General features: G+C 46.4%; 1 protein-coding gene across 3 annotated transcripts in view; it reads right to left on the minus strand.

Moving 5' to 3' along the window:
- The window catches only part of PDE11A (phosphodiesterase 11A), a 133,797-nt gene extending 124,185 nt beyond the window's left edge, over positions 1–9,612 (minus strand). For 2 of the 3 annotated variants that reach the window (XM_065069785.1, XM_065069784.1), the window contains exon 1: positions 8,372–9,612. In XM_065069785.1, coding sequence (XP_064925857.1) covers positions 8,372–9,169 — 798 coding nt within the window. In that variant the 5' untranslated portion in view covers positions 9,170–9,612. Of the gene's footprint in view, positions 1–2,510; positions 2,627–8,371 lie in introns of those variants that run through there. The other variant, XM_065069786.1, reaches the window with a different exon arrangement.
- Positions 9,613–12,702: the final 3,090 nt, after the last annotated feature.

Genomic DNA, 12,702 nt, shown 5'->3' on the forward strand with positions numbered 1-12,702 from the left:
AATCATACTTCCTATGAGGATATAATACAAAAACTTTTACAGAAAACAGAAAGAGCAATGCTAAAAGACAGCAAGTTGCTTAGATTCAAAGCAGAACATTAAAAAAATCTAAATACAAATTAAAAAATTAAGGCATCCAGTCTGTTCCAGATACTCTTCTCTAAAAATCACATATGGCATAAATTACACTGTGCATAAACAAGAAGCAGAAATCAAGTACTAAACCACTACAGTAGATACAGGAAAAAACCTTGCAGAGAAAAAGCCTGCACACAAAAAATAATAAAGCAATATCTGAAGAGACTGCTGCAGCTATTGCTGTCATCTCCCCCCAGATCCCTAAAGCTCCAGAGATAAAGGCAGCAGGAGAACTAACTAGTACCATTCGCCAGCATTTCAAACCTAATTCTCCCAAGTAAATAAGCACACAGTCCAGTTATGACTATTTATAGAGCAACAGCAATATTTCTTATAAGATAAAACAAATAAAGCAGATAAGAACGTGCAAGACAGCTTAGCAAACTATTTTTTCACTCCCAAAACAATTATTAAAAAAAGTAGAGAACATTGAGCCTCAAAAAGTATTAATCTCCAAATTTAAAACTAGAAAAAAAAAAGCTTACTTTGGAAAAAAAAAAGAGAAGTGTTCATTTGCAATAATGCAATACTAGAGGTGGTTCTTTATGGTGTGAGTTTTCTTTTTGTTGTTTGGTTTTCTGTTTGTGTGGTTTTTTGTTTTGTGGGTTTTGTTTTTTAATGTCAGTAGTTTGGGACTTTTTTTTTTATTGGTGGGACTGTATTTTATCATTTATGTCCTTTTCTGACCACTGTTTCATTTATTAGTTAGACCATGGACATAAGTAACAATGCACATTGGCTATTTATGACTGGCACAAAACTAATGGGGAAAAAAAAATAGTATAGATTCACTTCCTACACAGGAATAAATAACTTTGTAAGCACTAGCAAGTTTGCAGACATGACTGCCAAGCTAATAATCATAATTACATTTCATGCCTCATAGCCAGAGCTGATCAACAGCAGGGATCAGGAAATATTTCTCTGTAGCACATTACCCAGATCCATCACATAAGGTTTTTGTTTTCCTCCCTCAAAGCAAACTCCTGTTAGATCACCAGTAGCACAACAGTAAATCAAGTTGTGGTCTTACCTATGGTAGATTCTGCGCACTTCTGCTCTGCCCATATCATTAAAGAAAGAAAAGTTTACAAAGAAAAATATTTTTCCTCCTATTCTAAATATTTAGAAATCACATCACCACTGTTTACTCCATCAGTGGCTCACTGTGGCCTTCTGTACCTGACCTGACTGACACCCCTCTGAGAACTAACAACAACCACGTCCACATGCCCATTTCATTCCAGCCTTGCATTGAGCCAGGTGCTAGTGCTGGTCTCCTAAATATTAATGATTACTTATATATAATATAAAGCCACTCACAGGGTGGCCTCAAAAAAACTGGTACTCCTCTGAACAAAGAAACCAGCAAGACTCCAGCATGTTTCAACAGACATCTGTGCATGTGTTCACAGCTGCAGGTAATTCCTCAGGTGAGCAACACATGGCTTTAAATATTACAGAGGCAGTATAATAAGATTCTTGAATAATAAATTGAGCAGATCTTATTCTGACAAAGCAGTAGTGTTATTAACTAAGCCACATTCATTTTTAAATGCACACTGTAGAGACATTAAGCTCAGACTGCACATGGTTGCTGCTACCCTGTTAACACGCAGCTCTGGTGAGCCATTAGCTTCAGTTGTTTGTATTTCATAGTTTGTCAATAGAGTTGTTTTATAGAAGTAAAACCAAATTAACTTGCATAATGATCTATGTGTGCTTGTTTATTAATTTCGTTATTCTACAGAATAACTACACAACAGCATACAACTGTAAATAAACAAAATGAAACACCCATTTGTTTCCAAAAATTGAAAATCAATCAAAGAGAACAGCAAAATCCATTACCAAGCAAAACTACAGCTTTATTCACTCTTGCCCTTGTAACAGGCTTTCAGCTAAAATTTGAAAGCCCTAGTCCTTCAATACTTTCTCAGTCACTGACCTGCTCTAATCATATATATATATATTTTCTTCTCACAAGGAAGTTAAAGGCCACAGAGGCACCAGTTTCACAAGGAAGTTTTATAAGTGTCTAAGGAGAAAAAAGATGAGTAACTGTTTTCTTCACACAGATAAACTGAGCAAGCAATAAACTAGTTAAAGTTCATGAGCTTGACAGAAGATGAGCTTGCAAGGGGGCAGGAAAAACATCCCAGGTCTCCAAAAGGCTTCTCCTGCTCAAGTCAGCTGCATGGGCAGAGCTGGGGGGGTCAGGCCTTACAGCCACCCCTTTTTGAGAAAGCAAATGTGCCAGTCTACTGAGCACTTGCTCTGTAAGGCAACTGGAAAAGTGAGCCAGCTAGATTTTCATTGTTAGTACCAAAAAAAAAAATAAAAAATAAAAATTATGCAACAAAATTACTAACCTGTTAATGCTTTGAAGTCCTCCATACTCACATTTGCCTGGGAGCCTACAGCCATGGTGAGCACCCCCTTATACCAGCACTGCAACAAAGCAGCACAACATCCTTCAGTGCTGATTTAAAGTGTGGAAGCCCCATAAAATGGCTGATAATTACCCAACAGATCCAGTGAGAAACCGAGACAACTCATTACACATGGGTATGGGCAGACTCCTCCCCTCAGCCCCCAAGCCCTTCATCACCCCACTGCTCCTACTGCAAGAACTTGTGTCAAACAAGTCCCACCTGGGCACCATGTGCACAGCCACCACCAGCCCAGCTGCTCTTCATTTCAAAGTGATGAGGCAGACACTGCAGGCTCATCTGGGGCAGCAAACAGGTGTTGTACAGCCATGGAGGATTGGCCACTGCCCACCCAGACAGTGGGGTAACCTTGCCTACCCCACACAAGGATAGAGAGGAGTGTGTGTTCCTTCACAATACCTGTGGCATACAGTGTTGTGCAGCCCTGTCTGTCCTGGTGATCCACTTGAGCCTAGACACACAAAGCTGCATGTGAGCCCTCAAGTGGCTTTGGACATGTGCCCTTCTGCATAGCCCTGGCATCCACCAGGAGCTCCTGCCCCTGGTGGACATCTCCAAGGTGAAAACAGTGATGCTGTGACCCAGGGCAGCCTTAAGACATTTTACACGTCAATCAGAAAGGGTTCCATGAGAAGATTTATGCAGAAAGGGAGGTGACAAGAGGTGAGGAGACCTTCTCAGCTGCTGCCCCAAGGGCTCTGCTGTGGAGATGCCAGTAGGGTGCTGCCTCCTGTGGGGACAGCCCTCTCTCCTGGGCCAGCATTGCTTTGACAAGAAGGATGTGTTTGCTTCTGCTGGGCAGCAGATTCAGGGATAATTACAACATTCCTTCACCAATTTACTGACTTGTACTTGCGGTTTCAAGTTTTCCTAAATTTTGCAAGATGGGCTGGAGCATCCTTTTGCGGGAAGTGCATTAGAGCAGTTTAGTTCTTTACTGTTGCAATTATCTCCTGCATTCCCCATGATACTTCCTAGTCATGTTTAATGCACAGCAAAAAATGTTTTAATTCATTTTTTTCTGCATTACGTGAAATTTTTCAAAATTATTGTTGATTCTGCTTGCCAGGTTTTATGTTCTCTGCTCTCTGAAGAGCCACCTCTGTCCTTGTTAAGAAACAGCACTGAAATAAATATGGCCATTGGTGCCAGCTGCTCAAGCACTGCTGGATGAAACAGTGCCTAAGTGCTTCCCATTTGTAGAACTAAACTTCCCAGGACCAGGGGTTTTAATAGTTTAACTGCTCTTTAAAATTGAAAGAGACACACTGTTAATATTGATGCTAACAAACAGCTATGCTATGTGATGAAACATGGCTCCCACCTGTTAGTGACCTTCTCTACCAAGAGCCTGTCCCCCACAGGGGCTCCAGGCTGTCAGCTCTGCACCTACCAGCAGCGACCCTGTATAGCTGCCCTGGCACAGCAGGGGATAATGAACCCTCACAGTTCACTCTGGGGGAGCTGACAAAAATCTATGCCTGTACCTGAGTGCTTAAGGATGTTTAAAACTCCCTGTGAAGGGTTGTGTGTGCACTAGTTGCATTACAGTTGGCCTAAACTCGAAAGAGGCAAGAGGACAGTCCAGAACAAAGAGAGCTCAATTTGTCTTCTGTTTCGCTTGATTTTCAGTTCCAGTAATATGGTTAAATTTTCTTTTTAAGGACTTGAGCTGTACTCAAAGATCATTTCTGATCATCTTTTTTGGCACTCTCTCTAACTTATAAAACCACATGTCTTAGCATGACTCCATTTAGTATTTCTCCTCTCTTTGCTCTTCATTTTATTAAACAATCCATCTGGTAAGCCATTTTTTCTTCTGTCTTTTAAAGATACTTTTAAAATTGCAAATTTAACATAAAGTGTACAGAAACTTTTTTTTTTCAGCTGACACTGGCAAATGGCAGAAGATATTTTTCACTGCCTTCTATTCTTCTGCTTACTATTCTAACAAGTAAGACTTTTTTTCACTAGTTAAAAGGACTTGGGATGCCCTTAAATTATCCCCAAACTTTTGCACAGCTGAAGGTACAACAATAAGCAAGCTTGTGATTTATATTATTTAAATACTGCTCTAAAAGGTGATACAAAATTGAAGTGATCAATGATTTCAGCTAAACATCATAGACAACCTTGAGAAGAAGGAATGACATGAAAAAATCCATAGCTTTAAATAGGAAAAAGCCATAAATTTTTAAACAACACCTAAGAACTGCATATAAAGGTTTAATGGCCTCTGCCTGTGTTCTTACAATACGCTTAATAATCTTTATACATGAATGCAAAAGCTACATCTGTGATCTGTTAAAAGGAGCATCAAAGGATATTTAGATCCCAAATTTCTCTGCCAGCATGATGAGAATCTTCCAACATACGTGCTGAAGATATAGTGCATTATACATATAAGAATAAGGAGTTAGAAATGCTTCCCAAAATTAACATGGGACGACCCAAGACCTTATTTTAAAACTTAAACTGACTAGGAGCTTGATTTACATGCCAACTGGATTACTTCCAGGAGAAAGTTTTAGACTGGTTTCAAAATGCAAAGAAAGTCTCCATCTCAAATCTTCTGTAGTGCTAACTCTTACAGATCGGACCATATATTTTGCAAACTGTTATAATTATAACCTCACTTTCATTGCCTGATGTGGTAATGTAATAAATAAAACTTCTAACATCATGAATGAAATTCTGCAACTTTTCAATAAGTCATGTAACATTCACCTAAACTTTCCCAAAAACTAAGTATTTGTCAAATTCTCTGATGCTGTGAACCTCCAAGAAGTTTGTTCAGTCACTGTTGAACTTCATAAATCAAATTACCATGAGATGTTATATATTGTGTGGTATTAAAATAATACATAATATTAATTTGAAATCTTGTATCTAAGTATGCTTATTGAATTAAGAAAGATTGTTTACATGAACAGGTTTTGAAAGTCAGATTCAACAACAGCAATAATCAACTGGATCAGAGAAAAGCCTCAGACTATTATTTGATTTCATTTTTTAGTATTTTTTTTTCTCTTTAGGAAAAGAAATCTGTAATTGAAATCTTATACTATCTCTGAAAATGACACTAAAAGTCATATTTCCTAAACTAATCAGTCTGCGTATGGGCAGAGGAGACTGCTTACATAAAGCACATTACATGACATGACAGGATTGAAATGCAGTGTTGATTGCACTGAAGTCCCATTAATGTCACCAGCAGCTGACAATACAAGCAGGCAACCCAATTTGTACTTGACAGTAGAATTCCGACTGGTATTTGATCAGGCTCTGAAAAAATAAAGACGATTGGATGACAATAAAATAAATTTCCCAATACTGTAAAGTAGCTAAGTGATGATATAGCAGTATCTTACCCCCTTTTTTTTTTAAGTTTGTTAATTTGAAAAACAAGCAAAAAACCTTCAAATTAATCAAGAGGTCTTCCTCTGACCTAATACGAGGCCTTATCCTACCGAATTGTTCTATTCAATGGACAAAATGGTGCTGTGCTATCGCCGTTTCTCTCAAACTCCGTCTGTCAGCCTGACAAAGTTTCCTGTTGGTGCTTTTTTTTTTCCTGACAGTTGATTAAACATTTCCATCATGAGTGGCAAAGCTGTCAAAAATCATATAATCATATTTATTAATTTTTAAAGTGCTGTATTGTGAGCACTACAATGATCTGAAATGGAACAGCTGTCACTTCTTTAGGCACATGTACCTGGGCTTCTATAGGGCTCTTTATACTATTAAATTAGAAAAGTCTCCTCTTAATGATGCATGATGGATATACATGTGCCAAGTAAGAGAAGATAAACCATACTAATTTCAAAACATAACAGAAAGCAGATCTCACATTATATTTTCAAGCAATTTTTTCATTAAATTTGCAAAGTCTAAAGTTTCTTTTGCACTAATCAAAATTAACTCCACTAAAAGCAGGGACATCACAATTGATGTAATTACAGGATGAGCTTGGCCTAGAACTTTCCCTTCTACCTAAACTAATTTACTTAAGGCTTAAATATACAATTAATTGTGTTCTTTATAATATTTAAATTGATTTTTAATAGAAGCGAGACAAAAGTATAATATAAATAGTACCAGGAATGGTAACTGGATTGATTGTTTTTCACTTTTCTCTACAAATGAAACAGACAATAAACTGTTCAAAGTAGCTGAGCCTTTTCACAGAGAAATGGACACAAAGTGAACAAACACTGAAGAAAAAATAGTACAGTCCCCTATGACTAGAAAATACTCTGCCTTTCAGTGGTGTTCTCCAAAAAAAGGTTGCTGGAGCTATCCAGAGTTGAAAGGAGAGATCGAGTTCTTTCACTGAGATATCCTTAATCTGTTCAGCCACTTAGGACTATAGAGAACATCTTCTGCTTGATCCCCAGCAGCAGCTATTTTGGCACAGTACAGTTTTAGAAGTTAGAGTATTTTTTAAAAATAGGTGGGGTAAGAGAAAGTGTATAGTGGGGAAAAGGAAAAATAAAGGAAGAAATCAGGCTTAGAGTTTTTCAAAGGGGATCCAACACTCAGTCATTTTAGTCTGAATATTACAGCATTTTTACCACACTTTGTTCTTTCCCTTTAAACTCTGTGGGTTGGGAACCTTTGTCACTCTGAATCTGTGAGGTGCCTAGTATTTTTCACTGTTTGACAAATAAGTAGATATTCAGGCCAAAATACATTTAGCCTGGCTCTTCTGTATTTCAAACAAACAACAAAAATCTTATTTTTCAAGTTTCTTCCTTGTATGGTTTACTATAAAGCATCATCATTTTTAATGCTTATTGTTTTTGTTATTACTGTAGAGCAATTTTACATATTGAGCCATGGTTATTACTAAAATTCTTAAAGATATACCTCTCCCACCTCTCCAAGATCCTAATTTAGAAAATCTGCCGCTCTGTGGTTCTTAATTTTCTCAAGAACCTCAAATTGCTGATAGTTTCTCACACTAATAAACACTAGAAATAGCCCCTAGGACTGAGAGACAGAAATTTCAAGCTAGTAAACCGAATGCACTCTTCTGCATCAACACACGCAGGTGAAGGCATGCCTATCCCTGCTGAAGTCAAAGGAAATTTTTGCCTTGAAGACAGGACTACGTTTCCACAATTCACACTGAAGCCTCTATAAAAATAAAAGGTGGAGAAAGCCCTTGTAGAAAAATAACAGGGCTGGTTATATCACTCCTAGGAATAGGTTTGAAAACACATGCCATGTGGGCTGACTGGGCATATGCAAATGTGAAAATATATGCTCTTTTGAAAGCAACGAGGTTATTTCAGCAGCAAGCAGGCAGGGAACATTAAGTGAGACAGAGATTTAAGAATATTATCATTGGGACTGTCACGAGCATTTTTTTTAAGTTTTCTTCGTCCGATTCCAAAATACGTTTTAAAAACCCAGGAAGCCGCCTACTGCTCCTGTAAAACCCAGACGCACTGCTGTACCGATTTTACGGCCACTTTAGCCCCGTTGGCCACCCAGGAGAGGCTTTCCCTCCCGCCTTCACAGGAGTCCCCTCGCGTCCCGCCAACAGTTGCCCCGAGCACAGCAGCGGCCGCTTCGCGCAACCGCCGGCGCCCCGACTGTGGCAGCGCCGTCGCCCGGGCAGGGACAGCCGGGGGAGGCAGGGCGGCGGGGAGGGACGCCCTGCAGGGAGGCAGGGCCGGGCGGCGCTAGGGCTCCTCGGCAGGCGCCTCCGCCGCCACGGACCGGGAGAGAGCCTGGGGCAGCGAAGCGCCGGGAGCCTGCCCGGCTCCTACCTGGTAGGCGTCGGGGATGTTGACCGTCTCGCCGTGTTCCGCCACGTAGCCGATGATGCCCTTGCCCCAGGGCACCTGCACCTCGTTGCTGTTCTCGGTGGACCCGCAAGGCAGCAGCGGGGTGCCGGCGTGCACGTCGAAGAACTTGGAGACCAAGCTCTTTTTGCCGGCGGCGGCCCCCTCCACGAGAAAGAGAGAGCCCCGGTCGGCGTCCACCATGAGACAGACGAAGATTAGGATCTTGTAGCTGAGGCTGGTGAGGTCCAGATCGTTGGAAATGTCCTTGACCAGCTCCAGGAAGAACTGGCGCTCGTTGTGCTCCTTGAGGTAGCGCTTGTAGTCCAGGGCGGTGGGGGGGTACTGGGGCAGGCTGACGCGGGATTCCAGGAGGGCGCTGAGGATGTGAGCGGTGGTGGGGGGCAAGGAGCTGGCCTTCCGCAGTAGCGCCCGCCGCCGCACGCTGCTCAGCGGCTCCTGCGCCCGGGCGTGCACATGCTCGTCGTAGGTGAGGTTGACGTGGATGGCCTTGGAACGGGCGAAGCTCTTCCGCAGCTCTTTCTGGGAGGCTCGCCGCTGCAGCCCCCCGCCGCCGGGGCCGCCGGGGCCGCCCGCGCTGCCCCAGGCGCTGCCGGGGCCGCCGCTGCTCCGGCGCTCCTCCGACGGGCCGGCGGCGGGGGCGGCAGGCGCTTTAGGAAGCGAGTTCTTCCTCTTCAGCCACTTCTCCACCAGCTCCGGGTGCCTCTCTAGGAAACTTTCCACCGCCGCCACGTCGAGGCCGGAGTCAGTGGCGTCCGCCATGGTGCTGACGGCGGGGGCGGCTCAGGCCCCGGGAGCCCCTGCGGGGGCCATGCCCCGCCGCCACCACGTGCTGTCGCTGCCCCGACGGCCGCCCCGGGGCACAGGGGCCTGCCGGCTGCCCTGGCGAGGGGCCGCTCGTGCCCCTTGCCCGGGCACCTCCTCGGAGGCGCGCCTTCTGCTCACCCTCTGCTTCCCCCACGACCTCCTTTTCCTGCCCACCACTCTTTATTATTAGTAGTAGTATTATTCGTATTATTCTAGGTGTTTTTCTGCTTCCCGGCTCTCAGCCTTTCTCTGGTTCTGGCCCGGCTCCCCGGCTCTGGGCCGGCTCTCCCGGTGAGCCAAACAGGCGCTGCCGCCGCGCCTCTGGAGATGCTCCGGGAGCGCTCGGGCAAACCCCTTCTGCCAAGTGCTGTCAGTGCTGGCGGCGGCTCCTGCGTAACCCAGCCGGCGGACCACTGAGGAGGGAGGGGAGGGCGGGGGGAAGACGCGTGAGCCGAGCGGGGGGGCAGGCGGGGAGGAGGGAGGGCTAGCAAGCCGCGCCGCGGGGGGAGGCACCGCCGCCTCGGCAAACCTCCGCGGGGCGAGGGCGGGCGTGCGGGGCGAGGCGCGAAGGGTCTCCCGGCGGGAGGACCCCGAGCAGCGGGGAGCTGCGCTAGGGAGGTCCGCACTGGCAGGCGCCTCATTCAGGACTATCTGGGGGAGGGTCCTTTTGTCTGTGATGCGGTGTAGGGAAGGGGCAAACCCGGCCGCAGCTCCCGCCTCCGGTCTGCTGGGGAAGGTAACGCAAGCGCTCCCGCTAAAGAGGTTTAATTTACAGCATCATTTGCGTTACTTCAGAGAACAGGCGGAAAAAAGTCAGAAAGACTAAGTGAATGCCGTTGATTAAATGCCGAGTTGAGACGCCTGCAGCCTCTCCCGTGCGGGGACCTGGCCGCCGCGCACGGTTTGTGCGGTGTCTCTCGGCCGGGGCTGTGCAAGAGGGGCAGAGCACGGGCTCCTGACCTCTCCCCGCAAAGCCGCCCAGGGCTTTCTGCCCGAAAGCTGCTTTCCATCGGGGCCGGGCACCCGCGGGCTGCCCCAGGGCGCCCCTGGGTGCCCGCTCCTACAGCAGCGGCTGCCAGGTTGGAAACTGGCCACATCCACCGAGGCAGATGGACCTGGGTTATTTTTATGCGCACGTGGAGCACGTTTCATTGCTAAATCGATGCCTACGCGTAAGCGATTGAAAAACCGGAGTCATGGATCTTAACACGTGAAAAATGTCTTTCATGCGCTCACCAAAGACTGAATGAAGGCGGCTCCAGAAATTCATGAATGGGAGTTTGGGCAGCTGGGAAAATACACAGGCAAATGTTAAAGCAAACGAGATTCCGACCTGCCGGGGAACCTGTCCCTGCAGCAGCCCCTCCCCGCGCAGGGTTCCGAGCAGTAAAGCCTGGAAGGAGAGGGAGGAATTTTGGGACGCGTGTGGATGGTGCAGGCGGGTGCGCGGATGTCAGCCGGGGGGGAGTGAGGGCTACATATGTGCCTATGTCTCCCGCAGCACTCGGGGGTGATGAGGGGCTCCGTTCAGGTGCTGTGGCTCCCGCAGCCCTGAGGCTGCTCAGGAAGCGACAGACAAAGGATTTCGCTTCCCGGCCTCGGTGCCTGTGCTGTTGCAAGCTGGGCAGCAGCTTCCTCGCTGCCGCCGGCCCCGGGCCGCCGTGGCAGCGTTCTGTGCCTGCCCCCTGCCCCGCTGGCGGGGTTTCATTCTGCTTTCCCGGCTCTCCCGACTGCGCAGGGAAGCTGCAGCAGGAGAACAGCTCTCCATTGAGAAACTGCGACGCCGACACCACCCACTCAGCAGTAGGGCGGGTGGGAGGGAGCGGAACGCAAGCGCACCGGCAATGGGGGCTGGGGGCACCGCCCCCGCTACAGCACCCGCCGTTTGGTGCACGGCGGAGGGAGCCAGCCTGGCCCCGGGCGGCCGTGCCGGTGCGCGGTGGCGGGGAAGGGGCCGGTCCCGGCAGTCGCACCGTGCCGCTGTCGCTGCTGACATGCCGGGGGGCGCCCGGCTGCAGCACCCGCGAAGCGTGGGCTGCGGGAAGCGGAAGGCTGGGCGAGGGGCGGAAAGCGGGGGCATCGGAGGACATCCTATAGGGGATCGTCCTCTAGCTGCTCGGTCCTCTAAGGAAGCTGGTACACGTAGCTTGGACGTGAAATTGCAGGTGTATCTCGGTAAGGGCAAGGGCGACTCAAATACTAATCTAATAAGCGTTTCTCTCAGTGCACTGCTGGCACACTGCCAGGGCTGTGAAGTAAAGGGATTTCAAGTACGGCAGCAGGCACAATCCCTCAGACCATCGTCTGTCACATCATCGCTGTCACATCATCGGCAGAGACCCTGCTCTCGGGATGACAGGACCGAAGTGCCACCCTCACTGCCCATGGCATCCATGCTGTCAGCACACGTCTGTACACAGCTGCCTGGGCTGCCACTGCACTGTCCTCAGCTGCTGGTGCTCACCCGCACTTGCGTCACCATCACCCTCAAAGGGCACCTGCCTGACTGCAGCTGCTAATTGCTGCCTGCCCTTTCCAGTGGCATTTGCTTTTTTGCAACACTGGCACAAACACTCAATTTATACAAAGAAATCGCATAAGCTGCTGAAGGCCTGGCAGGCACGTACCTGAGCTCTCAAGCGAGGACCCTGGGCATCTGCATGCAACTGAAATAATTGTATGTAAATAGTTTTTACCATCTCACTACAGTAAGGTTTGGTCTGCTGCTCACACTATAAAATGGTTTACTATAAAATGGTTACTGTGTAGCAGTTCTGTATGTAAATATTTAAAGCAATTTAGTGTTTCCATTAGCTTAGGTATAAACAAGGTCTTCTCTTACCATTTACTCAGTTTTGTGGCATCTCTAATTTATTTGCTGGGGATTTTATGCACAGGCTTTGGTTATGGCAAAAACCCACATACTGACGATCTCTCGAATAGGAGAGTCAAGACTGAAGAAAGTAAAAACACAGTTGTCTCCATTGCCTAAAATAGGTAGTGAACAAGTTACTGTAACACCTTAATGGTAAAGAACTCTGCAGCCTGAAATCTCTGTATAAGCTATAATCCTATCTTTTAAAGATAAAATGTAACAAAGCTGATCAACGTTGTTTTTCTAGCCTGTAATTTGCACAGGCTTTTGACATCCTGTAGCGGTAAAACCTGCCTCAGAAAGCTGGCCTGTTGTGCACCAGTGGATTGTAGGAGAAAATTTGGGTCTGTTTGGGTTCTGGGACACATCAAAACATATCTGTTTAAAGGGTGAGTAAACCAGCACACCGTATGCTGTGCTCCAGCACCATGTGTGGGTTTTAGTTTTATCCTTTCATGGGAGGGCCCAAAAGGCAGATGGATTTTATTGGCTCCATGAGATTGTGCTGCCTTTATAATTCTACAGGTATGCTGCAGTAAGGTGCAGGCAGCTTATATCTGATGCATCTTATGTGTGCTGCATCTGTTGTCAGTGTGGATGCACAGCACCAGCT

The sequence above is a fragment of the Columba livia genome, chromosome 7, assembly GCF_036013475.1.
Source record: "Columba livia isolate bColLiv1 breed racing homer chromosome 7, bColLiv1.pat.W.v2, whole genome shotgun sequence".
NCBI lineage: Eukaryota > Metazoa > Chordata > Aves > Columbiformes > Columbidae > Columba > Columba livia.